The sequence below is a fragment of the Sus scrofa genome, chromosome 13, assembly GCF_054392235.1.
Source record: "Sus scrofa isolate SSC_HxYL_T2T_F1_AM1 chromosome 13, Sscrofa_HxYL_maternal_Yorkshire_Landrace_v2.0, whole genome shotgun sequence".
Classification (NCBI taxonomy): domain Eukaryota; kingdom Metazoa; phylum Chordata; class Mammalia; order Artiodactyla; family Suidae; genus Sus; species Sus scrofa.
In genome coordinates, this window is record NC_139395.1 from 83,695,704 (window position 1) to 83,723,666 (window position 27,963).

At 45.5% G+C, this 27,963-nt stretch overlaps 1 protein-coding gene across 2 annotated transcripts; it reads left to right on the plus strand.

Moving 5' to 3' along the window:
• The first annotated feature begins 2,636 nt into the window (after positions 1 to 2,636).
• H1-8 (H1.8 linker histone) lies at positions 2,637 to 24,306 on the plus strand. 2 transcript variants are annotated; one of them, NM_001205063.1, is given in 5 exon segments: positions 2,637 to 2,806; positions 20,210 to 20,469; positions 22,416 to 22,758; positions 23,594 to 23,658; positions 23,960 to 24,213. In NM_001205063.1, coding segments are annotated over 5 exon segments (1,041 nt in total). In that variant the 5' UTR covers positions 2,637 to 2,676; the 3' UTR covers positions 24,203 to 24,213.
• Positions 24,307 to 27,963: the final 3,657 nt, after the last annotated feature.

The window sequence follows — 27,963 nt, forward strand, 5'->3', positions numbered from 1 at the left end:
ACTCCTTGGAATCCAAAAGGCTTGTTCACATGGGATTGGGACTGGCATAACATCGCTTCCACCATGCTGGGTTTGTCAAAACAAGCCACAGGGTCAGCTCAGATTTAAGGTGTATGGGAGGATCTAGAAATTTACACTGCAAATGGGCATAGATGAGGGAAGGGCTGAAAAACTGGGGCCATTTTCACATCAATCCAACACATATAGGAAACATAAAGGGGAGAGCCCAGTTCTCAACACTTCACCTGTCCCAAGAGCCTCAGTGTGGTTGCGCTGTGGGGCTCCAGGGGAAAGGAGGCCCCTTAAGCCAGACTAGAGAGGTCAAACTTTCACCCATGGCAGTGGGGGCCATGAAGGGCGCTAGGCGCTTTCACTTTGGAACATCCTGGCTACCACTGCTTCCCACAATCCAGACCTCTGGTGCTGGAGAGTCTCCTGGAAAAATCCCAGCAATAAGACCTCAGACAGAAAAATGCAACTCTGTTCAAAACCTCTCGCCTTCAAATCCTATCCCCTCCTCAGAGGTAACCACTGCTATTTCCTTGGTTGAATCTTTTCAGGTCTCCTGTGCCCTCACCACACACACGCACACACATACGCACGAGTTCTGTCTCCTGAGAAGAAGGGAGCATATTCTATGGACACTTTGTTTTATTCATTTTCACTGCGGTATATAGCATTCCACTATGTAACCATACCAGAATTTGTCTGTCCAGTCTTCTCTTGGTGGGCGTTTTGGCTGTTTTGAATCTTTTCGAAGATTGCAGTGAGTATCACTGTGTATCAGTGTAAGAGTTTCTCTCACATTTATACCTAGAGTGATGGTGGGATGTGGCATGAATCCGTCTTAGTCATAGTAGACGTTACTAAAGTGCTTTCTAAGTGGCTGCCAACTTATCTTCCCAGTGGCTATGAATTTCTTCACATCCTGGACACTTGGTATCAATGGACATCTTAATATTTGTTGTTCTACCGAGTGTGAATTGTGAAATACTATCTCATCCTTGTTTAATTCGCCTCGTCATGGGCGGGGGGGGGGGGGGGTTGCTGCACCCGCAGAATATGGAAGTTCCTAGGCCAGAGATTGAATCCAAGCCACAGCCGCAACCTACATCAGAGCTGAAGTAACGCCAGATCCTTAACCCCACTGTGCTAGGCTGGGGAGCGAACCCTCGTCTCCCAGAGACAATGCCAGATCCTTAACCCACTGCAACACAGCATGAACTCCATTCACCTGGTCATTTAAAAAATAAAAATTTATTGGCACTTAGTTGACTTACAGTGTTATGCTAGTTTCATCTTGTTATTTTATTTTATTTTATTATTTTTTGCTTTTTAGGGCCACAGGTGCAGCATATGGAGGTTCCCAGGCTATTATTTTGTCAAATTGGAGCTACAGCTGCTGACCTACACCGCAGCCACAGCAGCAACCTACACCACAGCTCACAGCAATGCTAGATACCTGACCCACTGAGTGAGGCCAGGGATTGAACCCACATCATCATGGATACTAGTTGGATTCGTTTCTGCTGTACCACAAGGGCAACTCCTGTCATTTTGTCTTTTTAAATAGCTGCAGAGTATTCTACAGTAAGGGACTAATTCAGCCAGGCCCTGAGCCATTCATTTGGAAGTTTTTTTTTTTCTCCTTTTTGAAATAATGCAGCAATTATTTCTTTTCCAATTAATTCACTCTGGGAGAGAGAAGTAGAGTTACTGAGTTCAAGGGAATCCCTTTTCAAAGTAGGCTGCACCCAGATGTACCCCTGGCAGATGCAGCCTGGGCCTGGCTCCCTGCATCCTTGCCAACTATTTGCCTTCAAATTCTATCTCATCATTTCAGTTTGAATATACCTGAGTGCCAAAAAAGTCAAGAATATTTTCCTGTGTTTATCAGCCTTTCTGGTGAATTCAGTTTCTTTGTCCATTTTCCCAGTGGACATTATCTTTATTTATGGAGACTTTTGATAAGCAATTTTATTTAAAAATTGGTCATTCATCCCTTAAAAATCATTTCTTATAAAACAAAGGGAGACCACAGGTTGACCTGGTGGTGTCAACCCACTGGTCAGCCTCTAACTGCTACCTCTTTTTCTTTTTCTTTTTCTTTTTCTTTTTTTTTTTGGCCAAGGCTGTAGCATGCAGAAGCTCCCAGGCCAGAGAGCCAACCCAAGCCTCTGCAGGGACCTAAGCAGCTGAAGTTGGGTTTTTAACACACTGTGCCACAGTGGGAACTCTCAACTGCTACTTCCTGAGATACTGAGGCCAGCTGTGGCCTGGGGGCAGGTGTGGACACTGAGGCAGTGGGATTGGAGGGCTTCCACAACCCAGCTGTGCCCAGTTCCCCACCAGCATCGCCAGGCTCCGATGGGCAGAGGGTGCAGGAAGGAGCTAGCACCTCAGCCTCCATCATTTTGTCATGGGGGCTGAGACCCAGAGAAGTCCAGCAACACACCCAAGGTTACACAGGAGCAGGTGCCTGGCTGGGGTATCAGCACCTATGGAAGGAATGCCATGCCCCCTCCCAGCCCTACTGCCCAATTAGCAGCTCAGAACCTCCAGCCCAATCAGGGGCTAATTGGAGGGGTGGGGCCTTGTACAACTGGTACATAAGGCAAGCAGGCCAGCCTAAAAGCTTCATGCCTGGCAAGGGGGTCACCTGCATCTGCCTACGTGATGGCTCCTGGGAGCATTGCATCCAGTGACACCTCCTCGACTTCCTCAGCCTCCAAAGCCTCGTCAGCCTCCTTGGCCTCCTTGACTTCCACCCTGGGGTCGTCCAAATCATCTGGGTGTGAACGGCCAGGTGAGGAATGGGAATGGCTCCTCTCTCATTCCCCAGCCCATTCTCTGTGTATCCTGGACCCATTCTCTCCCACCCTTCTTCTCACCCAGTCTGGCCCCAGCACCCACCCTAGACTTAGAAGAGCTGATGCCAGAGGCAGAAGGGGTAAGGGGAGGGGAGCAGAAGGGGCCTCCGCAACCGGAGCCCATTTCTTGTGGGTGGAGGGCTGGTAGTCAGGCAGCAGCTGCAGGGCAGCTAGTTGAAGGGAGCAGAGCAACAAGCAATAGAGCAAGAATTGGCTGGGCTTTAGATTTGAGGCTGTGTCCCAATTCAATTTTCAATCAACAAATAACGCCTCAGGAATTCTTTTTTTGCTTTTTAGGGCTGCACCTGCGGCATATGGAGGTTCCCCAACTAAGGGTTGAATCGGAGCTACAGCTGCCGGCCTACACCACAGCCACAGCCACACCAGATCCTTAACCCACTGAGCGAAGCCGGGGATTCAATCTGAAACCTCATGGTTCCTAGTCAGATTTGTTTCCACTGTACCACAACAGGTTCTCCTAGGGATTCTTTGGTTATGGGGCCTACTGAGGCAAACAGACCCAGTTCATTCCCTCCAGGAGCTTCCAGTCAGATAGGCAAGCATGCCTCATTAATAGCTGCCATTTGATAAATGTAGTACATGCCATAATTACAAGGCCCCAGAGGGCTGTAGGAGTCACCTAATCCACTCTGGGAGTCTGGGAAGTCTTCCTGGAGGAGGTGACTCCTGAAGGAAGAAAAACCTCACCCAGGGGAAAGTGTGTGGGCAGAGGAAGTGTTCTGAGCATTTTCAAAGGCTCCTTTGGAGGAAGAGGGAGTCCCAGGTGTGTGGGGAGCATAGGGCTGAATTGCTCAGGCTGCCTTGGGAAGTCAGGCTAGGTGTCCAAATCTCAATGCTGTTTGGGCCTTGGAGGTAAGAGAGCTGCCGGCATGGCCACAGAGGAGAAAGGCTTCTCAGGTGCAAGAACAGCAGGGGCTGATTAGACAGGGCCTCTGAGGCCAAGGTCAGGTGCGTCCTGACACTGACGGTGATGGGGGTGGGGGAGGTGCGATGCAGTGAGGAGAGCGTCGAAGGGAGAAGAGGAAGTGGAGAGGAGGCTGGGCTCTGGGGATGGAGTCAGAGAAGCCTTTGGGGAACCTGAAGAGGGCTCCAGAATGTACCCTGGGCACTGCTGAAGTATCTAGGTAGGAATTGGGGGCGGGCACCATCATAAGGCAGGAGAAATGGGGTACAGATTTGGGGGAGTCCCAGTATACAGCAGGCACTGAATAATGGCAGGATGAGGAGCTAAGCACAGCTGGGGGCCCAGGGGAGGAAGGAGACTTGGGGTGGCTCCAAGGAACAGGGCATGGTTTAGGGGAGACAGGGCAGAGATTAGAGCTGTTACCTCATGTGGCTCTGGCCCCCAGACAAATACTCTCAGGCACTAGCCTCTTCCTAGCCAGGAGGCAACAGATGCTGAAGTGGATTAGGTCTCTTTACAGTTTTGCTGAGATCCAGAATTATCTGGTGTTTTTCTTTTTCCCCCAGTTTAAAATTTGGTTTTGGAAATTCATCAGAAATCAACAGTTCCAAGTTCCTGTTGTGGGTCAGTGTGTTAAGAACCTGACTAGTATCCATGAGGATGTGCGTTCAATCCCTGGCCTTTCTCAGTGGGTTAAGGATCCGGCGTTGCCATGAGCTATGGTGTCAGTCCTAGATTCGGCTTAGATCTAGTGTTGCTGTGGCTGTGGTGTAGGCCAGCAGCTCCAGCTCCAATTCAACCCCTAGCTTGGGAACTTTCATATGCCTTAGGTGTGGCCTTAAAAAGAGGTGGAGGTGTCCTTTTGTATTATCTTTTAATTAGATTTTTTTTTTTTGTCTTTTGTCTTTTTTGTTGTTGTTGTTGTTGTTGCTATTTCTTAGGCCACTCCCGCAGCATATGGAGGTTCCCAGGCTAGGGGTTGAATCGGAGCTGTAGCCACCGGCCTACGCCAGAGCCACAGCAACGCGGGATCCGAGCCGCGTCTGCAACCCACACCACAGCTCACAGCAACGCCGGATCGTTAACCCACTGAGCAAGGGCAGGGACTGAACCCGCAACTTCATGGTTCCTAGTCGGATTCGTTAACCACTGCGCCACGACAGGAACTCCCCTAATTAGATTTGACATATAATTTATATCATCTGATAAATGTTCTTCTCTGACTTAATTCACTTAGTATGAGAATCTCTAATTCCTTCCATGTGTCTGCAAATGGCATTATTCTTTTTTATGGTTGAGTAATATCCCATTGTATATATATACCACATCTTCTTTATCCACTCCTTTGTCAGTGGACATTTAGGATGCTTCCATGTGTTGGCTATTGTGAATAGCGCTGCAATGAACATAGGGGTGCATGTATATTTTCAAATTATGGTTTTCTGGGGATATGTGCCCAAGAGTGGGAATGCTGTATCCTATAGTAGTTCTAGTTTTAGTTTTTTGAGGAACCTCTGTACTGTTCTCTATCGTGGTCGCACCAACAGACATTCCCACTAACAGTGTATAGGAGGGTTCCGTTTTCCACACACACTCTCCAGCATTTGTTATTTGTAGACTTACTAATGATGGCCATTCTGACCTGTGTGATATGGTACCTCATTGTAGTATTGATTTGCATTGCTCTAATAATTACTGATTTTGAGCATCTTTTCATGTGTCTTTTGGTCCATCTCTATGTCTTCTTTGGAGAAATGTCTATTCAGATTTTCTGTCCATTTTTAAATTTTTTTTTTTATTTGAACAGTATGAGTTGTTTTTCTCTTTTGGAGATTAATCCCTTGTAAGTTGCTTAATTTGTGAAGATTTTCTCCCATTCTGTGGGTTATCCTTTGGTTTTATTTATGGTTTCCTTCACTATGCAAAAGCTTTAGTTAGGTCTCATTTTTAAATTTTCACTAGTCTAGAAGATGGATCTAGAAAAGACAGTGCTATGATTCGTGTTAAAGATTGTTCCTAGGTTTTCCCCTAAGAGTTGTATTGTGTCTGGTCTTATATGTAGGTGTCTGGTCTTACATGTAGATCTTTAATCCATTTTGAGTGTGTGAGTGTGTGTGTGTGTGTGTGTGTGTGTGTGTGTGTGTATGTGCGTGTGTGTGTATGGTGTTAGAGAGTGTGCTAATTTCATGCTTTTACATGTAGCTGTCCAGTTTTCCCAGCACCACTAATTGAAGAGCCTGTCTTTTCTCCACTGTATATTTTTGCCTCCTTTATCATAGATGAGATGACCATAGTTCTCTTCTGGGCTTCCTTTCCTATTCCATTGATAATGGTTTTGTGCCAATACCACACAGTTTTGATGACTATAGCTTTGTACTATAGTCTGAAGACAGGGAGGCTGATTCCTCCAGCTCAGTTTTTCTTTCTCAGGAGTGCTTTAGCTATTGGAGGAGGAGGTCTTTTGTGTTTCCATACCAAACTTCGAAAAATTCCATTGGTAATTTGATAGGGATTACATTGTAAATGTAGACTGCATTGGGTAGTATAGTCATTTTGGCAACATTGATTCTTCCAGTCCAAGAACATGGTTTGTCTCTCTGTGTCATCTTCAATTTCCTTCATCAACATCTGTTAGTTTTCAGAGTATAAGTCTTTTGGCTTAGGCCTATTTATTCCTGGGTATTTTATTCCTCTTGATGGTAAATAGAAATGTTTCTTTAATAACTCTTTCTGATCTTTTGTTGTCAGAGTGTAGAAATGCAAGAGATTTCTGTGTATTAATTTTGCATCCTGCAACTTTACCAAATTCATTGATGAGCTCTAGTAGTTTTCTGATGGCATCTTTAAGATTTTCTTTGTGTAGTATCATGTCACCTGCTAACCGCAACAGCTTTATGTCATTTTTTGCAACTCAGATTCTTTGTTTCTTTTCTTCACTAGTTGTCTGCCATGGCTAGGACTTCCAAAACTGTATTGAAGAAAAGTGGCGAGAGTGGACATCCTTACCTTGTTCCTGATCTTAGCAGAAATGTTTTCAGCCTTTCACCATTGAGAGTGATGTTAGCTATGGGTTTGTCATATATGGTCTTAATTGTGTTGAGGTAGGTTTCCTCTGTGCCCACTTTCTGAAGGATTTTTTCTTTTAATCATAAATGGGTGTTGGATATTTTCCAAAGATTTCTATGCATCTGTTGAGATGATCATAAGGTTTTTTAATTCTTCAGTTTGTTAATGTGGTATATCATACTGGTTAATTTGGAAAATCCTTGTCCCTGGGGTAAATCACACTTGATCATGATATATGATCCTTTGAACATACTGTTGGATTCAGTTTGCTAGTGTTTCACTGAGGAATTTACATCTATGTTCATCAGGGATATTGGCCTATAACTTCTTTTTGTGTGGTATATTTGCTTGGTTTTGGTATCAGGGTGATGGTGGCCTCATAGGGTGAGTCTGGACATACTCCTTCCTCTGCAAAGTTTTGAAAGAGTTTTGGAAGGATGGGTGTTTGCTCTTCTCTAAATCTTTGGTAGAATTCGCCTGTGAAGCCATTTGGTCCTGGGCTTTTGTTTGCTGGAAGTTTTAAAATCATAGTTTCAATGTCAGTACTTGCAGTTTGTCAGTTCATATTTCCTGTGTCTTCCCTGATTCAGTCTTGGAAAGTAGTACCTTTCTAAGGCTCTGTCCCTTCCTTCTAGGTTGTCCATTGTATTGGCACATAGTTGCTTGTAGCAGTCTCTTAAGATCCTTTGTGTTTCTGTGGTATCGGCTATAAGTTCACCTTTTTCATCTCTAAGTCTTGTGACTTGAATCCTCCCCCCACCCTTTTTTTTTCCTAGATAAATCTGGCTAAAGATTTATCAATTGTGTTTATCTTCTCAAAGAACTCACTTTTACTTTCATTGCTCTTTTCTTTTGTTTTCTTTGTCTTAATTTATTTCTGCTCTGGTCTTTATGCTTTCTTTCCTTTAACTACCTCTGGGTTTCATCTTTTTTTTTTTTTCTCTAGTTGCTTTCAGTGTTTCTTGTTTCTGAAGGTGAGATTGTATTGCTGTAAACTTCCCTCTTAGAACTGTTTGTGCTGCATTCCCATAGGTTTTGGATGGTTGTGTGTGCATTTTCCTTTATCTCTAGGTATTTTTTTGATTTCCTCTTTGATTTCTTCAGTGATCCATTGGTTGGTTAGTAGTATATTGTTTAGCCACCCCTTTTTTGTGTTTTTCACGGTGTTTTTCTTGTAGTTGATTTCCAGTCTCATAGCATTGAGGTTGGAAGAGAGGCTTGAAATGCCTTCTGTTCTCTTAGATTTACTGAGGCCTGATGCGTGGCCCAAGGTGTGATCAATCCTAAAGAATGTTCCATGTTAAGAAGAATGTGTATTCTCCTTTCAGATGGAATATTCCATAAATATCAATTAAATTAATGTGTCATCTAAGGCCTGTTTTTCCTTATTGACTTTCTGTGTAGAAAATCTGTTCATTGATAAAAGTGGGGTGTTAATGTTCCTCCACAATTACTGTGTTACTATGGATTTCTGCTTTTATGGCTGTGAGCATTCACCTTATATTGAGGTGTTCCTATGTTGGGTGCTTGTACATTTACAATTGTTACATCTTCTTGGATTGATCCCTTGATCATTATGTAATGTCCTCCTTTATCTCTTGTAACTGTATTTATGGTTTTATATTCTTAAATTTTTTATTATGGTTGATTTACAATGTTCTGTCAATTTCTGTTGTACGGCACAGTGACCCAGTTGTACATATATAACTCGTTGGAGTTACATACACACACATTCCTTTTGTCATATTATCTTCCATCATGTTCCATCACAAGTGATTGGATATAGTTCCCTGTGCTATACAGAAGGACTTCATTGCTTATTTACTCCAAATGCTATAGTTGGCATCTTTTAACCCCAAACTCCCAGTCCATCCCACTTCCTCCCTCTTCCCCTTGGCAACCACAAGTCTGTGAGTCTGTTTCTGATCTGTAAATATGTTCATTTGTGCCATATTTTAGATTTCACATATAGGTGATATACAGTATTTGTCCTTCTCTGACTGACTTCACTTAGTATGAGAATATCTAGTTCTATCCACGTTGCTGCAAATGGCATCATTTGTTCTATTTTTGTGGCTGAGTAGTATTCCATTGTGTATATGTACTACATCTTCTTAATGCATTCAGCTGTCAATGGACATTGAGGTCTTTTTCATGTCTTGGCTGTTGTGAATAGTGCTCCAATGAACATAGGGGTGCATGTATCTTTTTGAATGAAAGTTTCGTCTGGGTATATGCCCAGGAGTGGGGTTGCTGAATCATATTGTAGTTCTATATTAAGTTTTCTGAGGTACCTCCATGCTGTTCTCCATAGTGGTTGTACCAATTTACATTCCCACCAGTAGCTTGGGAGGGTTTCCTTTTTTCCACACCCTCTCCAGCATTTGTTATTTGTGGACTTATTAACGATGGCCATTCTGACTGGTGTGAAGTGGTACTTCATTGGAGTTTTGATTTGCATTTCTTTGACTAATTAATGACAGTTGAGCATTTTTTCATGTGCCAGTTGGCCATCTGTATGTCCTCTTTGGTGAAATGTCTATTCAGGTCTTCTGCCCATTTTTCAATTGTTTTTTGTTTGTTTTTTGTTTTGCTGTTGAGTTGTGTGGGTTGTTGGTTTATTTTGGAGATTAAGCCCTTGTTGGTCACAATGTTTGCAACTATTTTCTCCCATGGCCTAGGTTGTATTTTTTTTTTTATGGGTTTCTTTGCTGTGCAAAACCTTGTCAGTTTGATTACGTCTCATTGGTTTATTTTTGTTTTTATATCTATTACCTTAGGAGACTGGCCTAAAGAAAACATATGTATGGTTGATGTCAGAGAATGTTTTGCCTATGTTCTCTTTTAGGAGTTTTATAATATCTTGTCTTATGTTTAAGTCCTTAAGCCATTTGAGTTCATTTTTGTGCATGGTGTGAGGGTGTGTTCCAGTTTTCACAGATGTACATGCAGCTGTCTGGTTTTGCCAGCACCACTTGCTGAAGAGACTGCCTTTTTCCTATTTTATATATATATATATTTAGCTTTTTAGGGCCATACTTGTGGCATATGGAGGTTCCCAGGCTAGGGGGTCTAATCAAAGCAACATCTGCCAGCCTACACCAGAGTTACAGCAACATGGGATCTGAGCCGCATCTGCAAACTACACCACAGCTCATGGCAATGCCTGATCCTTAACTCACTGAGTGAGGCCAGGGATCAAACCCAAAACCTCATGGTTCCTAGTTGGATTTGTTTCTGCTGTGCCATGATGGGAACTCCTATTTTTGCCTCCTTTGTCGAAGATTAATTGACCATAGATGTCTGGGTTTATTTCTGGGTTCTCTATTCTGTTCCATTGGTCTGTGTGTCTGTTTTGGTACCAGTACCACACTGTCTTTATTACTGTGGCTTTGTAGTGTTGTCTGAAATCTGGGAGAATTATGCCTCCTGCTGGTTTTTCTTTCCCCCCTCAGGATTGCTTTTATAGTTCTGAATATTTTATGGTTCCATATAAATTGTTGGATTGTTTGTTCTAATTCTGTGAAAAATGTCATGGGTAATTTGATAGGGATCACATTGACCGTAAATTGCTTTTGGTAGTATGGCTATTTTAACAACATTAATCCTTCCGGGAGTTCCCTTCATGGCTCAGCAGTTAATGAACCCAACTGGGATCCATGAGAATGTAGGTTCAATCCCTGGCTCTGATCAGTGAGTTAAGGATCCAGTGTTGTAGTGAGCTGTGGTGTAGGCTGGCGGTTGTGGCTCTGATTCGATCCCTTGCCTGGGAACTTTCATATGCTGCATGGAGGTACAGCCCTAAAAAAGCAAAAAACAAAAGAAATTGTTAAACAATATTAATCCTTCCAATCCAGGAGCCTGGAATATCTTTCCAATTCTCTGAATCCTCTTTAATTTCCTTGATTAATGTTTTCTCAGCATATAAGTCTTTCACTTCTTTGGTCAGATTTATTCCTAGATATTTAATTTTGGGGGGTGAAATTTTAAAATGTATTGTATTTTTATATTCCTTTTCTAATATATCATTGTTAATATACAGAAATACAACCGATTTCTGAATGTTAATCTTGTATCCTGCTACTTCACTGAATTCACAGATCAGTTCAAGAATTTTCTGTGTGGAGTCCTTAAGAGTTTTCTATACATAATATCATGTCATCTTCATCGAGTGACAGTTTTACCTCCTCTCTTCCAATTTGGATACCTTTTATTTCTTTTGTTTGTCTGATAGCTGTGGCTAGGATTTCAATACCATATTGAATAAAAATGGTACGAGTGGGCCTCCTTGTCTTGTTCCAGATTTTAGCAGGAGGTCTTTCAGCTTTTCTCTGTTGAGTACTATATTGGTTATGGGCTTGTCATAAATGGCTTTTATTATGTTGAGATATGTTCCCTCTATACCCACTTTGGTAAGAGTGTTTATCATGAATCTATGTTGGATTTTGTCAAATGCTTTTTCTGCATCTATTGAGATGATCATGTGTTTTTTTAGTTTTCTTTTATTAATGTGGTGTATGAAGATTTATTTAGGTATATTGAACCATCCTTGTAAACTTGGGATGAATCCCTCTTGGTTGTGTGTATGATCTTTTTGTCTTTTTGCATTTTCTAGGTTCGCACCCATGGCATGTGGAAGTTCCCAGGCTAGGGGTTGAATTGGAGCAGTAGCTTCCAGCCTACGCCACAGCCACAGCAACGCAGGATCCAAGCTGCGTCTTCGACCTACCCCACAGCTTACAGCAACGCCAGATCCTTAACCTATTGGGCGAGGCCAGGGATCGAACCTTCAACCTCATGGTTCCTAGTCAGATTCGTTAACCACTGAGCCACAACGGGAACTCCAAGGTGTATGATCTTTTTTAATGTTTGTTGTTGGATTTGGTTGGCTAAAATTTTGTTGAGAATTTTTTCATCTATGTTCATCAAAGATTGGCTTATTTTCTTTTTTGGTAGTATCTTTGTCTGGCTTTGGTATTGGGGTGATGATGATTTCATAGAACGTCTTAGGGTTATTACTTCGCCATCAACCTTTGGACAAGTAAAAAAAAGATGGGTGTTAATTCTTTTGTTTGGTAGAATTCACCTGTGAGGCCATCTGGTCCTTGATTTTGTTTGTAGGTGGTGTTTTTTTGAGATTCAATTTCACTTCTAGTAATAAGTCTGTTCAGTTGATCTATTACTTCTTGATTCAGTTTTGGTGGGCTGTTAGGTCTCAAGAAAATTGCCCATTTCTTCCAGGTTGTCAAATTTGTTAGCATATAATTTTTCCTATTTCTCTCTTGCATTTTTTGTTACTTCTGTGGTATCTGTTGAGATTTCTCCTTTTTCATTTCTTTTTTGCTTTTTTGAGTTCTTTCTCTTCTTCTGGGTGAGTGGGTCCACAAGTGTGTCAATTTTGTTTACCCTTTCAAAGAACCAGCTCTTTTTTTCTACTTTTTTTTTTGAATCTTGATTTTATTGATTTCTTCTCTGATCTTTATGATTTACTTCTGCTGACTTTAGATTTTGTTTGTTCTTCTTGTTCTAATTCTAATGGGTGATAGGTTAAGTTGATGAGTTGAGATTTTTCTTCTTTTTTTAGGAAGTCTGTATCACTATGAAATTCCCTCTAAAAACTGCTGTTGCTGCATGCCATTGATTTTTTTTTTCTTTTTTTAGGGCCACAACCATGGCATATGGAGGTTCCTAGGCTAGGGGTCGAATTGGAGCTGTAGCCACAGACCTACGCCACAGCCATATCAACGTCAGATCTGAGCAGTGTCTGCAACCTACACCACAGCTCATGGCAACACCAGATCCTTAACTCACTGAGCAAGGCCAGAGATCAAACCTGCAACCTCTTGGTTCCTAGTCAGATTCATTTCCACTATGCCACAACAGGAACTCCACATGTCATAGATTTTGAATGGTTGTGTTTTCATTATCATTTGTCTCAAGGTATTTTTTAATTTACCTTTTGATTTCCTCATTGACCCATTGTTTTTTTAGTAGCATTTTATTTAGTCTCCATGTAGTCAGTCTTTTCTAATTTCTTTCCTGTGGTTGATTTCTAGTGTCATGTCATTGTGGTCAGAAATTATTGAAATAATTTCTATACTCTTAAATTTTGTTGAGGTTCGTTTTATGCCCTAGTATGTGGTCAATCCTTGAGACTGTCCCATGTGCACTTGAAAAGAATGTATATTCTGTGGGTTTTTTTGTTTTTTTTTTTTTTTGATGTAGTGTCCTAAAAATATCAATTGAGTCTAACTCTTCTATTGTGTCATTTAGGATCTCTGTTGTCTTACTGATTTTCTGTCTAGAGGATCTGTCCATTGAAGTGAGTGGGTGTTAAAATCTCCTACTATTACTGTATTCCAATCAATTTCTCCTTTTATGCCTGTCAGTATTTGTTGAATGTGTTTGGGTGCTCCTATATTAGGGGTATATATATTGATGAGTGTAATACTCTTTTCTTGAATGGATCCCTTTTTGTCATTCATGTCCTTGTTTGTCTTTCTTTATGGCCTTTGTTTTATAGTCTACTTTGTGTGATAGAAGTATCGCAGCTCCTGCTTTCCTGTCTGTTTCATTTGCATGAAATAGCTTTTTCCATCCCCTCACTTTCTTCTGCTCTCTTCCTCTCTCTTCCTGTCGTGGGAACTCCCATCCCCTCACTTTCAACTTACAAATATTTGCCTAAGGTGAATCTCTCTCAAGCAGCACATTGCAAGCTCTTGTTTTTTGGTTTTTTTTTTTTTGTCTTTCGTCTTTTGTTGTTGTTGTTGCTATTTCTTGGGCCGCTCCTGCGGCATATGGAGGTTCCCAGGCTAGGGGTCGAATTGGAGCTGTAGCCACCGGCCTACGCCAGAGCCACAGCAACGCGGGATCCGAGCCGCGTCTGCAACCTACACCACAGCTCACGGCAACGCCGGATCCTTAACCCACTGAGCAAGGGCAGGGATCGAACCCGCAACCTCATGGTTCCTAGTCGGATTCGTTAACCACTGCGCCACGACGGGAACTCCGGTTTTTTTTTTTTTAATCCACTCTGCCACTCAGAATGCTCCGTTGATTGGAGCATTCAGTCCATTAACATTTAAGGTAATTATTGGTAAATATGTATTTATTGCCATTTTAAACCTTGTTTTCCAGTTGCTTCTATGTTTCTCCTTTGTTCCTTTCTTTTTTTTTTTTTTTTTTTTTTTTTTTTAGGTTGGATGATTTCCTTTTAGACTTGTGTTCTCTTTTTAGTTTTTGCGAATGTAGTGTGTGGCTCTGATTTGTGATTGCCCAGTTTTTCAAGTATTAACATAATTCCTTCTTTTAACTGCTTGCTTTAGCCTGATAGTTATATAGGCTCAAACATATTATTAAAAAAGTCTAGATTTTCTTACTTCTCCATAGTTGATGATTTTGATGTCCTTTTTTTTTTTTTTTTTTTTTTTTTTTTTGCATCTTCATGTTTATCCTTTTGCTGTTCTTTGTGTTTATCATCACTTATTCAAATAGGTTGTTTTTTTTTTAAGGGCCATACCTGCTGCATTTGTGTGGAGGTTCCCAGGCTAGGGGCCAAATTGGAGCTGTAGCTGACCACCTATGCCACAGCCATTGCAATGCAGGATCCGAGCCACATTTGCAACCTACATCACAGGTGATGGCAATACTGGATCCTTAACCCACTGAGCAAGGCCAGAGATCAAACGTGCATCCTCATGGATACTAGTCATATTTGTAAACCACTGAACCATGTCAGGAACTCCTCAAATAGGTTTTTATTTTCCTTTTAGATCTGTATACTGGCTTATTTTAAGTGATTACTTTCCAATCTATATCTCCAAAGGAGTGATTTTCTTCATTTTATATCTTCTTATTTCTTTGCTATTTAGAAGAGATCTTTCAGTATTTCTTTTAGAATGGGTTTGGTATTACTGTATTCTTTTAGCTTTTGTTTGTTGGAGAAATTCTTTATATTTTGGTGTGGTCCTGTTTCAGTTGACTTGTTTGGGGTCCTATGTGCTTCCTGTATCTTGGTAGGTATTTCCTTTAGATTTGGAAATTTTTCAGCTGTAAAATTTCCAAATATATTTTCAATCCACTTTTCTTTTGCTTCTCCTTCTGGAATTTCTATTATGTATAGATTGGCCCACTTTATATTATCCCAATGATCTCTTACACAGCTTTCATGGTTTTTCATTTGGCTTTCTGTCTGCTTTCCTGATTGGGTGAGTGCCATTATTCTATTTTCAAGTCACTTATTTGTTCCTCTGCATTATTCATTCTGCTCTTCAATGCCTTTAACTCAGCTCACATCTCTGCAAATGAATTTTCTAATTTTTCTCAGCTCCTCCTTTATATCTTCTGGTTCCTTTCTAAAGTAATCTGCATTACTGTTCATATATACTCTTAATTCCTTCATGTTTGCTCTTAATTCCTTCAGAATTTTCACTATCTCCTTTTAGAACTTGGTGTCTTATTGGACCACAGAGGTCAGTTTCATTGTTTGCTTCTTCAGGGGAATTCACCTGTTCTTTTAACTGGGAATGGTTCCTTAGCTTCTTGATTTTGCTTTTATTTTTCTTATTCTCTGAGTTTAGGAAAAACAACTGCTGTAATCTTAGATGGCTATTTATATGAGAGAGTACCCCTGGGTATTTTGTGAGGTTTTTGGTTTTGTTTTTGACATGAGAAATGTTGTTGGTTTGGATGCTTGCTGTGTCTTTCTTCAGTGTGTGTAGGCTGTTATCCCCTTGATAGGGTGTGTGCTGGTGTATGGCCTGCAAGTGCTTCCAGGGAGGTAGAGGAAATGTACAGAGCCTGTAGCCAGTACCTGGTTCCTGGGCCCTTGACTGTGAAAAGGACCCAAGGAGAGATGGTGCAGGCTGCTCCTGATTGCAGGGCCCTGGGACGTGGCAGTGACCCTCAGGCAAGTGTATGTGGTGCCCAGAGTTTTGACAGTGGCAACAGCAGGGCCCAGAGCCTTTGGCATTATCAACAGTGTGTATTTTCAGGGGACTAAAAGCAACAACTGGTGGTGATTAGACTGGGGCCACAGGTGGTGCCTGTAAACTGACCTCTGCTGGTGGCAGGCCATGCCCACCTCTGGAGTCTGAGATGGCTGTGGTGGTTTTCCCCTGTAGCCTGTGCAAGAGGCACTCCACCACCCGAAAGCCTGCACAAGTGCAGAGAAAGATACTCCTATGGCAGTCCCACCCCTCTTCCTCTCAACCTCCCCAACAATTGTGCCTTGCTTCCCATATGGACCCAGGCCTCCTCCTCCAGCCCAGGGCATACTGCTCCCTAGCCACTCAGGCTGTCTCCATGCAGCCAACCCTAGTCCTCTCCCCGAAACTGACCTCCAGAGCCTGAGTCTGAGTGCACAGCCCCTGCCTGAGCATCTCAGGCTGTGTTGTCCCTGGCAGTGCTACCAATGGTCTATTCAGTTCTCTCTCTGCTTTGCCCTCCTCAGTCCAGCTGCTGTCCTTTTCTCTCTGAGACTTTGAGGTCCCTCTGTTCTCAGCTCATCTCCTTGTCAGTTAGGTGGCTTTCCAGAGAATGGATTCCTCTCCTTCTTCACAGATTCCTCTCAAGAGGGCTGGTCCCATCCTGATTCCTCTTTTTTTTTTTCTCTTCTCCCTCTCTTTTTATTTTACCCAGTTGTGTGGATTGTTTCTTACCCTTTTTGGAGGTTTAAGGTCTTCTGCCAGCTTTCAGTAGATTTTCTGTGCAAATTGTTCTACATGTAGATGGTTTCTTTGGATGTGTTTATGGGAGGAGGTGAGCACTGTGTATTATTCCTCTGCCATCTTGATCCCATCTTCTATGGATTTTTCTTAAAGTTTTAATGATGTATATTGATTTATAATGTTGTAATTTCTGCTGTTCTAGAGAGTGATTCTGTTATACATATCAACATGTCCATTCTTTTTCAGATTCTTTTCCCATATAGATTATCATAAAATACTCGAGGGTAGAGTTCCCTGTGCTATACAGCAGCTTCCCATTGACCATCTGCTCCATATACAATAGAGTTCATATGCCATCTCGAACCTCCAATCCACTCCTCTCCCCCAACCACCTGTCATCTTTGGTAGCCACATGTTTGTTTTTGAAGTCTGTGAATCTGTTTCTGTTTTGTAAATAAGTTCATTTATATCACTTTTTAAGTTTCCACACATAAGTGATATTATATGATGGTTGTCTTTCTCTTTCTGACCTACTTCACTTAATATAATCTCCAGGTCCATCCATGTTGAACTAAATGATACTACTTCATTCTTTTTTGATAGCTGAATAATATTCCATCGTGTATATGTATCACATCTTTGTCCATTTCTTTGTCAATGGACATTTAGGTTGCTTCCATGTCTTGGCTATTGGACAAAGTGCTGCAATTAACGCTAGGGTGCTTGTATCTTTTCAAATTGGGGTCTTCTCCTCATAAGTACCCAGGAGTAAGATTGTTGGATCCTATGGTAGTTCTACTTTTAGTTTTTTTAGGAAACTCCATACTGTTCTTCATAATGATTTTACAGTTTACATTCCCACCAACAGTGTAGGAGGGTTTCCTTTTCTCCACACCCTCTCTAGCATTTATTGTGTGTAGACTTCGTGATGATGGCTATTATGACTGGTGTGAGGTGGTACCTCATTGTAGTTTTGACTTGTCTTTCTCTAATAATTAGTGATATTGAGCATCTTTTCATATGTTTTTGGCCATCTGCCTGTTTTCTTTGGAGAAAAGTTTATTTAGAAATGCCCATTTTTTGGAGTTCCCGTCATGGTGCAGTGGTTAACGAATCTGATTAGGAACCATGAGGTTGCAGGTTTGACCCGTGGCCCTGCTCAGTGGGTTAAGGATCCACCATTGCTTTGAGCTGTGGTGTGGGTCGCAGACGCGGCTTGGATCCTGAGTTGCTGTGGCTGTGGTGTAGGCTGGTGGCTACAGCTCCAATTAGACCCTAGCCTGGGAACCTCCATATGCTGTGGGAGCAGCCCTTTTAGAAAAGGCAAAAACTGCTGTATAGTGGGAAAATAAAAAAAATTAATTAAAAAAATAATAAAATACATTAACTGAAAAAAAGGCAAAAAGACCAAAAATAATAATAATAATAAATAAATGCCCATTTTAAAAAATTTTTATGTTTTTGAAGCTGCATAAGTTGTTTGTTTTGGTGATTAATCCCTTGTCAATTACTCCATTTGTGAAGATTTTCTCCCATTCTGTGGGTTGTCTTTTGGTTTTGTTGGTGGTTTTCATTGCTGTGCAAAAGCTCTTTAGGTCAGTCCCATTTGCTTATTTTTGTTTTCCTTCTCATTGCTCTGGAAAGAAGATACGTGGTGTTTTCGTGAGAGGTGCACTTGAATTCTTTGACATGCCATCTTGCCTCCTCTACCTCCTTCGCAACCTTTTCAAAAAGAACTTACTGAGATACCTCAGTAATTCACCTAGCATACAACTCACCCGTTTAAAATATCCAGTGGCCTTTGTTATATTTGCTGGTGTGTACCTGTCTCTACAGTCAATTTTAGAGTGTTTTCATCTTCTCAAAAAGAAAACCTAGACCTATTACCCATCACTGCCCATCCCCACCCACCTCTCAGCCTTATCTACTCATCTACTTTCTGGCTCTGATGTGCCTGTTCTAGACATTTAATATAAATGAAATCATCCAATATGTGACTTGTACTCATAGGCTTCTTTCACTCTGCATAATGTTTTCAAGGAAGTACTTCATTCCTCCTTTTGGCTGTATGACATTGCATTTATCTACCACATTTCCTTTGTCTATTCATTAGTTTATGGACTTTAGGGTAGTTTGTACTTTTTGGCTATTATAAATATGCTGCTATGAACATTTGTGTATAATTTTTTGTGTGACACATTTTCTTTTCTCTAGAAGTGAAATTTGTTTTGTTATTCTTTATGAGGGAAACTTTCAAACAACTGAAAAATAGCCTGAATGGCACAGTGACCCCCACCCCCGGGCACCCACCATACAGCAATCAACATCTCGCAGCTGTTTTATTCTTACCTATTGTGTATTATTTTGGTGCAAAGGCCAGACTTAGCTTTTGTTTGCTGGCTTTTTAGGGCTGCACTCAGTGCATATGGAGGTTCCCAGGCTAGGGGTCAAATCGGAGATGTAGCTGCTGGGCTACACCACAGCCACAGCCATGCCAGATCTAAGCCACATCTGCGACCTACACCACAGCTCACAACTATGCAGGATCTTTAACCCACTGAGCAAGCCCAGGGATTGAACCTACCTCCTCCACGTGTACTAGTCAGGTTTGTTTCTGCAGAGCCAAGACAGGAACTCCCAGACTTAACCATTTCATCTGTAAATAGTCCATTATTTATCTTCAAAAGATAAAAACCTCTTACAAAATAATTGCTATACCACTAGCACATGAGGAACAAAGTTATCTTTAACATAATAAAAAAACTGGGGTTAGGGTTACAATATTACTGTGTTACTGTCTATTTCTGCTTTAATGGCTATTAATATTAAGGACCTCTCTATATAAGGCAAATTCTATCAAATATTCCAGTGTTTATATTTGTCGAGTTGCCTTTTCCCCCCAGCTGGATTGCTCGAATTGTGGTCTGAGTCTAAGCAAGGTTCCCACGTAGCCCTTGGTTGAAGGTCTCTTCAGATCTCTCCTCTCTAGGGCCCCTCCCACTTTTCCTCACCCTCCTTGTTCATTTGCAGAAGAAACAGTCCTGTGTCTGGAGATTTCCTCACAGTCGGGCTTTCGTTGACCTCATACCCATGGTCCTGCTGACGGGTAGTTAGAGCTAGACAGGCAACCCAATTTAGGCTGGTTTATTAAAAGGACAATTTAGGAGTTCCCACTGTGGTTCAGTGGATTATGAACCCGACTAGTATCCATGAGGATGCCGGTTTGATCCCTGGCCCAGCTCAGTGGGTTAAGGATCTGGCGTGGCTGTGGCGTAGGTCAGCAGCTGCAGCTCTGATATAAACCCTAGCCTGGGAACTTCCACATGCCACAGGAATGGCCCTAAAAAAAAAAAAAAAAAAAAAAAAAAAAAGAAAGAAAAGAAAGAAAAAAAGGATTTTTAATGCTTTCAGAGAGCCTTGACATGTGTGCCCAGCCCCACTACAGGCACTGGGAGACGGTGGCCGGCCAAGCAGCGCACCCCACCCTCTGCTCCCAGGCCAGTGGGCAGTGGCACTGACCCAGTGTGGGATGGGGGTGTGTATTCCGTCTCCCGGGCTGCTTGCCCACCCACTGTGGAGGCTGGCTGGCACCTCATGGGCCCTTCACTGGGCATGATTGTCATCGGCTGGGCCCTGAGGGCTGTCCTGGCTCCGGCTAACATCTGGCTGTCTGTCCACAGGCCTGATCAAGAGCAGCATCCGAGAGCCGCGCCGACATCCTCCGGTGCTGCGCATGGTGCTGGAGGCGCTGCAGGCGGGAGAGCAGCGCCGGGGCACCTCGGTGGCGGCCATCAAGGTTTACATCCTGCAGAAGTACCCAACGGTGGATGTCTTTCGGCTCAAGTACTTGCTAAAGCAGGCTCTGGCCACGGGCATGCACCGTGGCCTCCTTGTCAGGCCCGTCAACTCCAAGGCCAAGGGGGCCACTGGCAGCTTCAAAGTGAGCTGCTGGGGTTGGGGTGGGGTGGTGAGAGGTGACCTGGTGTGGGCTTGGCCCCAGGGCTTGAATTCCAGTTCTAGCTCTTTTTTTGTCTTTTTGCCTTTTCTAGGGCTGTTCCCATAGCATGTGGAGGTTTCCAGGCTAGGGGTCTAATTGGAGCTGTAGCCGCCGCCCTACACCAGAGCCACAGCAACGTAGGATCCAAGCCGTGTCTGCAACCTAGACCACAGCTCACGGCAACACCGTATCCTTAACCCACTGAGCAAGGCCAGGGATCGAACCCACAACCTCATGGTTCCTAGTTGGATTCATTAATCACTGAGCCACGATGGGAACTCCCCAGTTCTAGCTCTTTCTTGGCAGTTTCTGTGTGCTCTTTGTCTGTCCTGTCCCCCTCTCTCCTCCTGTCTCTCCTTGTTCTTCCTGTCTTCACCAAGACTCCCCTCCCCCGGCGAAGGGTGTGTGCGTGCACACATGTTCCTGGTCTGAACTCCCCCACAGCTCTGGTCACCCTGCTGCATTCACCTCCATCCCTGTTGAGTGTGTTAGTGATCAGATGCCATCTTGAGCTGTTTTACTCTAGGCCCTTGATGCCCATGGCCCCCCCAGGACAGCACATGGGCAGGATTCCTTATCATGGATGGTGCAGACCCAGTCTTGGGCTCTAGAAGGTCACAGAATTGAGGTTTGCTTCTCACTCTCTCTGGGTCCAGGCCCAAGCTCTCCAAGCTGGGGACAACACGTCCCTGAGCCACCACATCGTTGCCCTTTCAAAGAGGATGGTCCCAGAGGCTGTCTGTCCAGGATGACCCAGAGCTAAGGGCACATTTGGCACGGAATCAAACCCCAGCATCTTGATGGCCAGCTGCCACCAGGGAAATCTTGGGGACCCAGACATGGGGTCTGTCTTGTTATTGCCATTCCCTAGCATGTGGCAGTTGCTCTAAGAGTCACCATGGAACATTCTCAACCTACATGTTCCAGTCTCTGTGGTGATGGGGTGGCTAAGCACAGGGAGACCCTCTCCTTTAATGTTGGGGTGAGGGTCAGAGCTTGGACACTAGCCATGGCAAGGCCAGGTGCACAGGGTGGGGCAGAGGGCAGCAAGAAAGGGCACTGCGGTGTGTGTGACTGGGAGCCAGTCAGGAAAGCAGGCCAGGGGATGAGAGGCCAGGAAGGGGCCTCTGGTACTACAGAGTCAGGAATGCCTTGTGCTGGGAGTGCGGGTAGTTTCTGGTCTTGGTGGGTAACAGGGAGCCATGAGGGTTCAGGGATGGCAGGGAGCCCTGTCATCAGAGCTGGGATCTAGAGGGACAGGGGTAACCAGTTTGCCAGGGGCCCCTCCATCCTCTGCCACTCATACCCTCCCCAGTGGCCCCACTGTAAAGAAAGGAAGACTGAGGCCGGGGTAGGGGAGGAGAAGACTTGGGTGAGTTGCACAGCTGGGGGGCGGGAGGACACTGTGACCTCTCAGCTGTCAGACTTCCAGGCCCGTGTTCACCTGCGCATCAGGGAAGCAGGGAGGTGTGGGGTTGAGGGATGGGCGGGAGGTATGTGGCTGGAAGGGGGAGCGCTGGGGGTGTCAAAGGAGATGTGTAGTTCAGCATCTCGGAGGACTCGGTCAGAACTCATGGTGGTCATGATGTGCGCATGGAAGCTGGCTAGACCCAGGGCTGAGGGGAGCACACTGCCAGCTGCGCAGGGAGGGCAGGGGGTCTTGGGTGAGTTTTGGAGACTCGGGTCCTTTGTCCTAGAGGGCAGCTCCCCCTCTCGGTGCATGAAAGGGCAGGACAGGGAGAAGGTGTTGCCCCCTCTCCCCAAGCCGATGGCCACCTTCCCAGCCCCTCCTTAGGAATGTGGTGATCTCAGAGCCTCACAAAAGGTATAGGGGCATGAGACCCCCAGAACCTCTGCTTTCAATCCCACCCAGTTGCCTCTTCCACCAGTTGGTTCCCAAGCACAAAAGGAAAATCCAGTCCAGGAAGACGTCCACCCTGAAGGCCTCCAGGAGGCCGGGTCAAGCCGAGGAAAAGGACCCCAAGAAAGCGAAGAAGGCCAAGAAGGACCCTCCCAACCCAGGCGAGGTGAAAAAGGGATCCAGGAAGCCAGGCCAGGGGAGGTCAGGCCCCGCCAAAACTGGTGAAGGAATGAAGGCCCCTCAAAAAGGCAACAAGACCCTGGACCAAGAGGCAAGACTGGGTGAGGCCAGGAAGTGCTCCCAACAGCCAGACAGGCCCACGCAGTCACCTCCCAGAACCACTGGGCCTGGTAGGAAGGCAAAGGTCAAAGGTAAGAGGAGCAGCCAAGATAGGGGCATAAAATGGGGTGAGAGGAGGGATTGCGGCTGGGGCTTCTGGAGGCCAATGGACTGGGGTGAGGTGGGATGGAGCAGCCAGCTGTGGGGAGAAAGGGGTGACTTGTCAATGTGCCCTGAGCACCTTGACCTGAAGAGACAGAGAATTTATGGGACCTGCTGGGGCTGGGCTAGGGAAGAAGAGCTCAGAGAGAGGAGTAGCCTGACTTATTTCTGAGAGGGGTCAGGGGAGGCTTCCTGGAGGAGGTGGCCCAGGCAGGAAGACAGCTAGTACAAAGGCCTGGAGCCCTGAGGAAGGTGGAAGAAATACTAAATGATCTGTTTGTGGTGGGGGAGGGGCTGCGAAGGGCCAGGGAGTCAGGACTTTATCTGGAGGGTGAGGAGTCGTCTTGGAAAGGCTCTGAGCAGGGGGACAGCTAGGGCCCAAGATGTTTGTGAAAACACATCCCAGCTGCTTTGCGGAACACTGGCTAAGGGCTAGAGGTTGATACACCAGTCAGGGGGTGCCTTGGGTTGGGTGGGCATGGAGCTGAGAATGGAGTGACGGATGGTCATCCAGCATCGGGTTAATCCTCCAACTGCCTGTGGGAGCTGATACCCCTAGTCTGCAGGGGTGGGCACCCAGGCTCAGAGAGGCAAAGCAACGTGCCCAGGTCACAAAGCCTGCTGGTGTCAGAGTGAGGACTGGGCCCTGGGCAGGATGGGGGCTGAGGAGGCTCTGAACTTTTCTGCCCGCCCCCCGCCCCGTCCCTGTCCCCACTGCAGCTCCTCTGGAAAGGGGTCCTTCTCACACAACACCCCCTCTTCCAGCAGAGGCTGAGGCCCCCGGGAAGACCAATCCTGGGAGTCGGAATTCAAAATCCACGGACACCAAGGTAAGTGCTTACATGACTTCTTTGGTCCGGGTCTCCAGTGACCAGAACTTGGGGTCCCCTACCTGGCCCCAGACAGGTCAACAGGGAAGGGATAACTCTTTGTCCTACCAAGTACAGCCCATGTTCCTCCCCTTCTCACTCAGCAGCCTGAGGATCACCTTCTCCATCTCAGAGACTGAGGTTTAGTGAGGTCACTTGGCAAAAGTGACCCAGAGCTGGGATTTGAACCAGTTGGTGTGCTGAGCTGCACACCCAGCCTTGCCCAGTTCTGTCACCTTGCTCCTGATTTGCTTTCTTATAGGGTGAGAATGGTACAGCCAAAACGAAGATGGGGAACAAGATCCCTAAAGAGGCTGTCACCCAGGGGACTCAGGAGGCCCCCAACGCCAAGGCCCCTCCTCCTGCCAAGGGCAGTGGGTCCAAAATGGAGCCCAAACCACCAGCCAGGAAGGTAGAGGCCCCCAAGGGCCTGAGAAAGCCTGGCATTCCCACCACAGCCTCCTCTTCCAAGGTGGCCAGTAAGAAGGCTGAGGCCAAGAACTAGAGGTGGGGTGGCGAGAGACTGAGATTCTACTTTTTTATTCCCTTAAAAAACTATCACTGTATTTATTTCACTGTAACCTATTTATCAATAAAGACTTTTTTCCCTGCCATAAATTTGTGTGGGAGAAGTCTGAAGTCCAAGGATCTGGCCATCCAGGACTAGGACCCAGATAGCAGCTTCTGCCCCAGGGGATGCAGATTGTGTCAGGGATCCAAGGGCACATAGGTCCTGCGGAGGCTCAGGAGAGGTTAACTCAGCCTGAGATCTGGGACAGCTTCCTGGAGTAGGCAACTTTTGGTCTTAAAGGAGGAGCAGGAATTGCCAGACAGCGGAAGGGCATGGCAGGCAGAGGACCCAGCACATGGGGTGGGTCTGGAAGGAGGGGGATTTGTGGCTCTGAGAGGAGCACAGGTGGGGGAGGGTGGCAGCACGAGTGGAGGACTAGGGAAGGCAGACTCTCCCTTGGGGACAGAGGGGAGCCTGGGAGGCTTATAGGCAGGGAAGAGACTGGTGTGTGTTTAGAAAGTGTCCTGTGGCTGCAGAGAGGAGGATTAGAGGAGCCAAGAGAAGTTGCGACCATTCAACGATTCTTTGAGCCTGAGAAGGACCAGAAAGTGCAAAGCCCTGGGGTGAGGCTTGATAGACTTGAGTTGCTACAGAGAGGCCCATGTGGCTAAAGCCCAGACGGAGAGAGTAGCCAGAGGGGAGGTCTGGGCTGCCACTCTGCCTGTGGAGAGCTGCAGTCTGTGTCCCTGCTCCATGAATCTGGGTTCTGTGATTACTTGACCAATAGACATCAGCAAACATGACATTAGGACAGTTTCTGGGCCTAGGCCTTGAGATACTGGCAGCTTCTACTTCCTGTGTATAGCTGTGTTTTTTGTTTTAGTAATCACCCTTACAACAGAATTGCCATGCTCTAGGGGAGCGCAAACAGCTGGTGGAGAAGAACTGACACACCACAGTGTTCAGCCCCCCTGAGCTCCTCAACCAGCCAGCATCAATTTGCCAGCCATGGGAGTTCACCAGGTCGGGAGTGGATCTTTTTTGCCTGAGTCGAGCTGCCCCACTGACACAACAGGGACAAGCCTTCCTTGCTGAGACCTGCGCATAGAAGCACGTGCCACATAAATGTATCGGGTTGGTTTGTTAAGTGGCAGTAGGTGACCATAACAAGGGCTGCAGGGTAGACAAGGGCTAGATACTGGAGGCCCTTGTAAGCCGGGGAAGAACTTTGGGTTTTGTTTCAATTGTGATACAGAGTCATTAGAGGACCGTGAGAAGAGTGACTGCAGGGGGACTTGGGCAGCAGCAAAGGCCAGTGAGGAGGCACCTGCAATGGTCCAGCCGAAGGGTGGGTGGCCATGGAGGGAAGGGTTCGAAGTGATGCACTCTGGTAGAGGCTAAATTAGAGAGGATGGGATTTGCTGAGGGATGGATGTAGAACGGGGTCAGGGATGAGTCCACAGTTGGTAGAGGCTAAATTAGAGAGGATGGGATTTGCTGAGGGATGGATGTAGAACGGGGTCAGGGATGAGTCCACAGTTGGGGGTCTGCAGGCATGCCCTGCCTGGCGACTACCTCTTGGAGTGGAACTCGGCTTGTTCAGGAAGCTTCCCAGAGATGACCCAGATGAGGGCTGACCGCTGAGCCAGGAGAAGGGGCAGAGAAGGAAGGCGTGGGTTTGACGGGAGTCGGAGGTGACCTGGCTGGGACTTGGGAAGGAGGACAAGGGGTTCAAATGGAAACTGAGGCAGCCCAGCCTGGAGCACCACTGCCCTTTTGTGCTCCTGCTCCCTCCCTCGCCTCCCTGAGTCCCACACAAGTCCCACACAAGGCTTCAAGATTTCGTCTCGCTGTGCTGATGGACTCCTGGCTCCCCTGGGGTACCTGTAATGTGGCTGCCAGCAGAGCCCAAGGGACACTGAGCAGATGGCAGGGAGCTGTGCTGGCACTTCCCACGAAGGGGGGTCTGGTTGTGGGAGGCGTCCCCCACCCACATCTCTGGGTGGGCATCTCACATCCCTGAACGGGGAAGGAGGGTGCAGGCCAGTAGCCCTGACCTGGCAGAAGCAGCACAGCATCCAGCACCCTTGAGACAGGGAAACGCCTCCCCAGCTTGGGGACAGAATCCACGCCAAAGTTCCCACCTCCTGAGACCCTCATACAGAGTGAAGAAATGTCATAGCTGCAAGGCAAGGCTTCAGGACTTGAGGTAATTCACAGGGGTTGGCTACCTTCTGTGCTGAGAAATGACCCCAGAAACTAGAGGTTTCTTCCATTTGCAGATGTCTTTTTAAATTGCAAGAAGGGACTGCATGTTAATCAGGTATTAAAACAGCCTGTGGAATATTTAATGGCATAGAAAGATGTTACTGACGAACTGTTGCATGGAGGGAAAGGCAGTTGCAAGATGCTGAGTACATTCTGATCCCACGTTATACTCAGCCCCCACCCTGGGCCGCATGCAGGCTCCTCTGAGCTGCTAAGCAGGGTGGGTTAAGGAAGCTTTTATCTTCTCCACGCTTTTTGAAGAAAATACGTATTCATTTTAGAGTCACCCTCCCCCCAAAAAAAACCCCATCAAATGTGTCAGTAACTTAAATTAGAAAAATCTGCTTAATAAAAAGGCATCAGTGAGCATATTTGAAAAGATAAAGAATCTCTCTCCACCCAGAAGGCACTACAGGAAAAGGCTTATTTTTAAAGCTAAAAATTGTTTACTTTTCTCGTCTCACTTTTCTGTTCTCATTAATTCTAGAACTGGTATTTCTGGGATTTTGTTTAAATCGTATGAATTTTTGTCCTAGTTCTTTTTTTTTTTTTTTTTTTTTTTCGTCTTTTTAGGGCTTCACCAGCAGCATATAGAAGTTCCCAGGCTAAGGGTCAAATCTGAGCTGAAGCCGCCGGCCTACACCACAGCCACAGCCATGTCAGATCCAAGCTGCATCTGTGACCTACACCAGAGCTCACAGCAAAGCCAGATCCTTAACCCACAGAAGGAGGCCAGGGATCGAACCTGCAACCTCATGGTTCCTAGTCAGATTCGTTTCCACTGTGCCATGATGGGAACTCCAATTTTTGTCCTAGTTCTTATTCCTGATAACCACGTGTGATTATTTGTCCTTCATTAAAAAAAAAAAAAAAAAAAACCAGCCTCTTCTCATTGGGAGGGAGTCTTATAGGGACCTTTCCCAGGGGTCAGGGATGAGCCTCAGCCTCAGCTCAGGCCCAGGGCCAGCAAGGGGGCTAGGGCGGGGTGTCTCTCTGGTATTGCTGATCCCAAGTCATGAGCTGTTGGGGGGGAGAATCCAGAATTACATGAGCCTGGGGGAAATTGCCTGTTGCCTCGTGAACAATAAGGTTGATGGTCCATATGTTTCAAGAATGATGACAAATTCAAGGCGAGGGTATCAGCGCCAGCTCTCTTTCCAGGGTGGTCACCTTGGAGACCCCGACTCATTTTTGGGACGCTGTGGAGACTGGGCTGGAGGAAGTATGGAACAGAGGAACGAGAGGCTCCTGCAACCTGTTTTGTGTCCTCACTTTGCTGTGACCTGGGAAATTCCGTGACCAGGCTGATCAGTTTCTACATCTGTAAAATGGGGACAATTTTCTGTTCCTTCCAGGCTTGTTATAAAGGTGAGTAGGTTAGGAGCTCACAGCAGCTGTGCCATCTTCCTGGAGGTCCTGTGGGTGCCCTCAGAGCCCAGGGAACATCAGTGGGGGGCCAGGCCCACAGCAAGCAGGTAGCCCCTGTT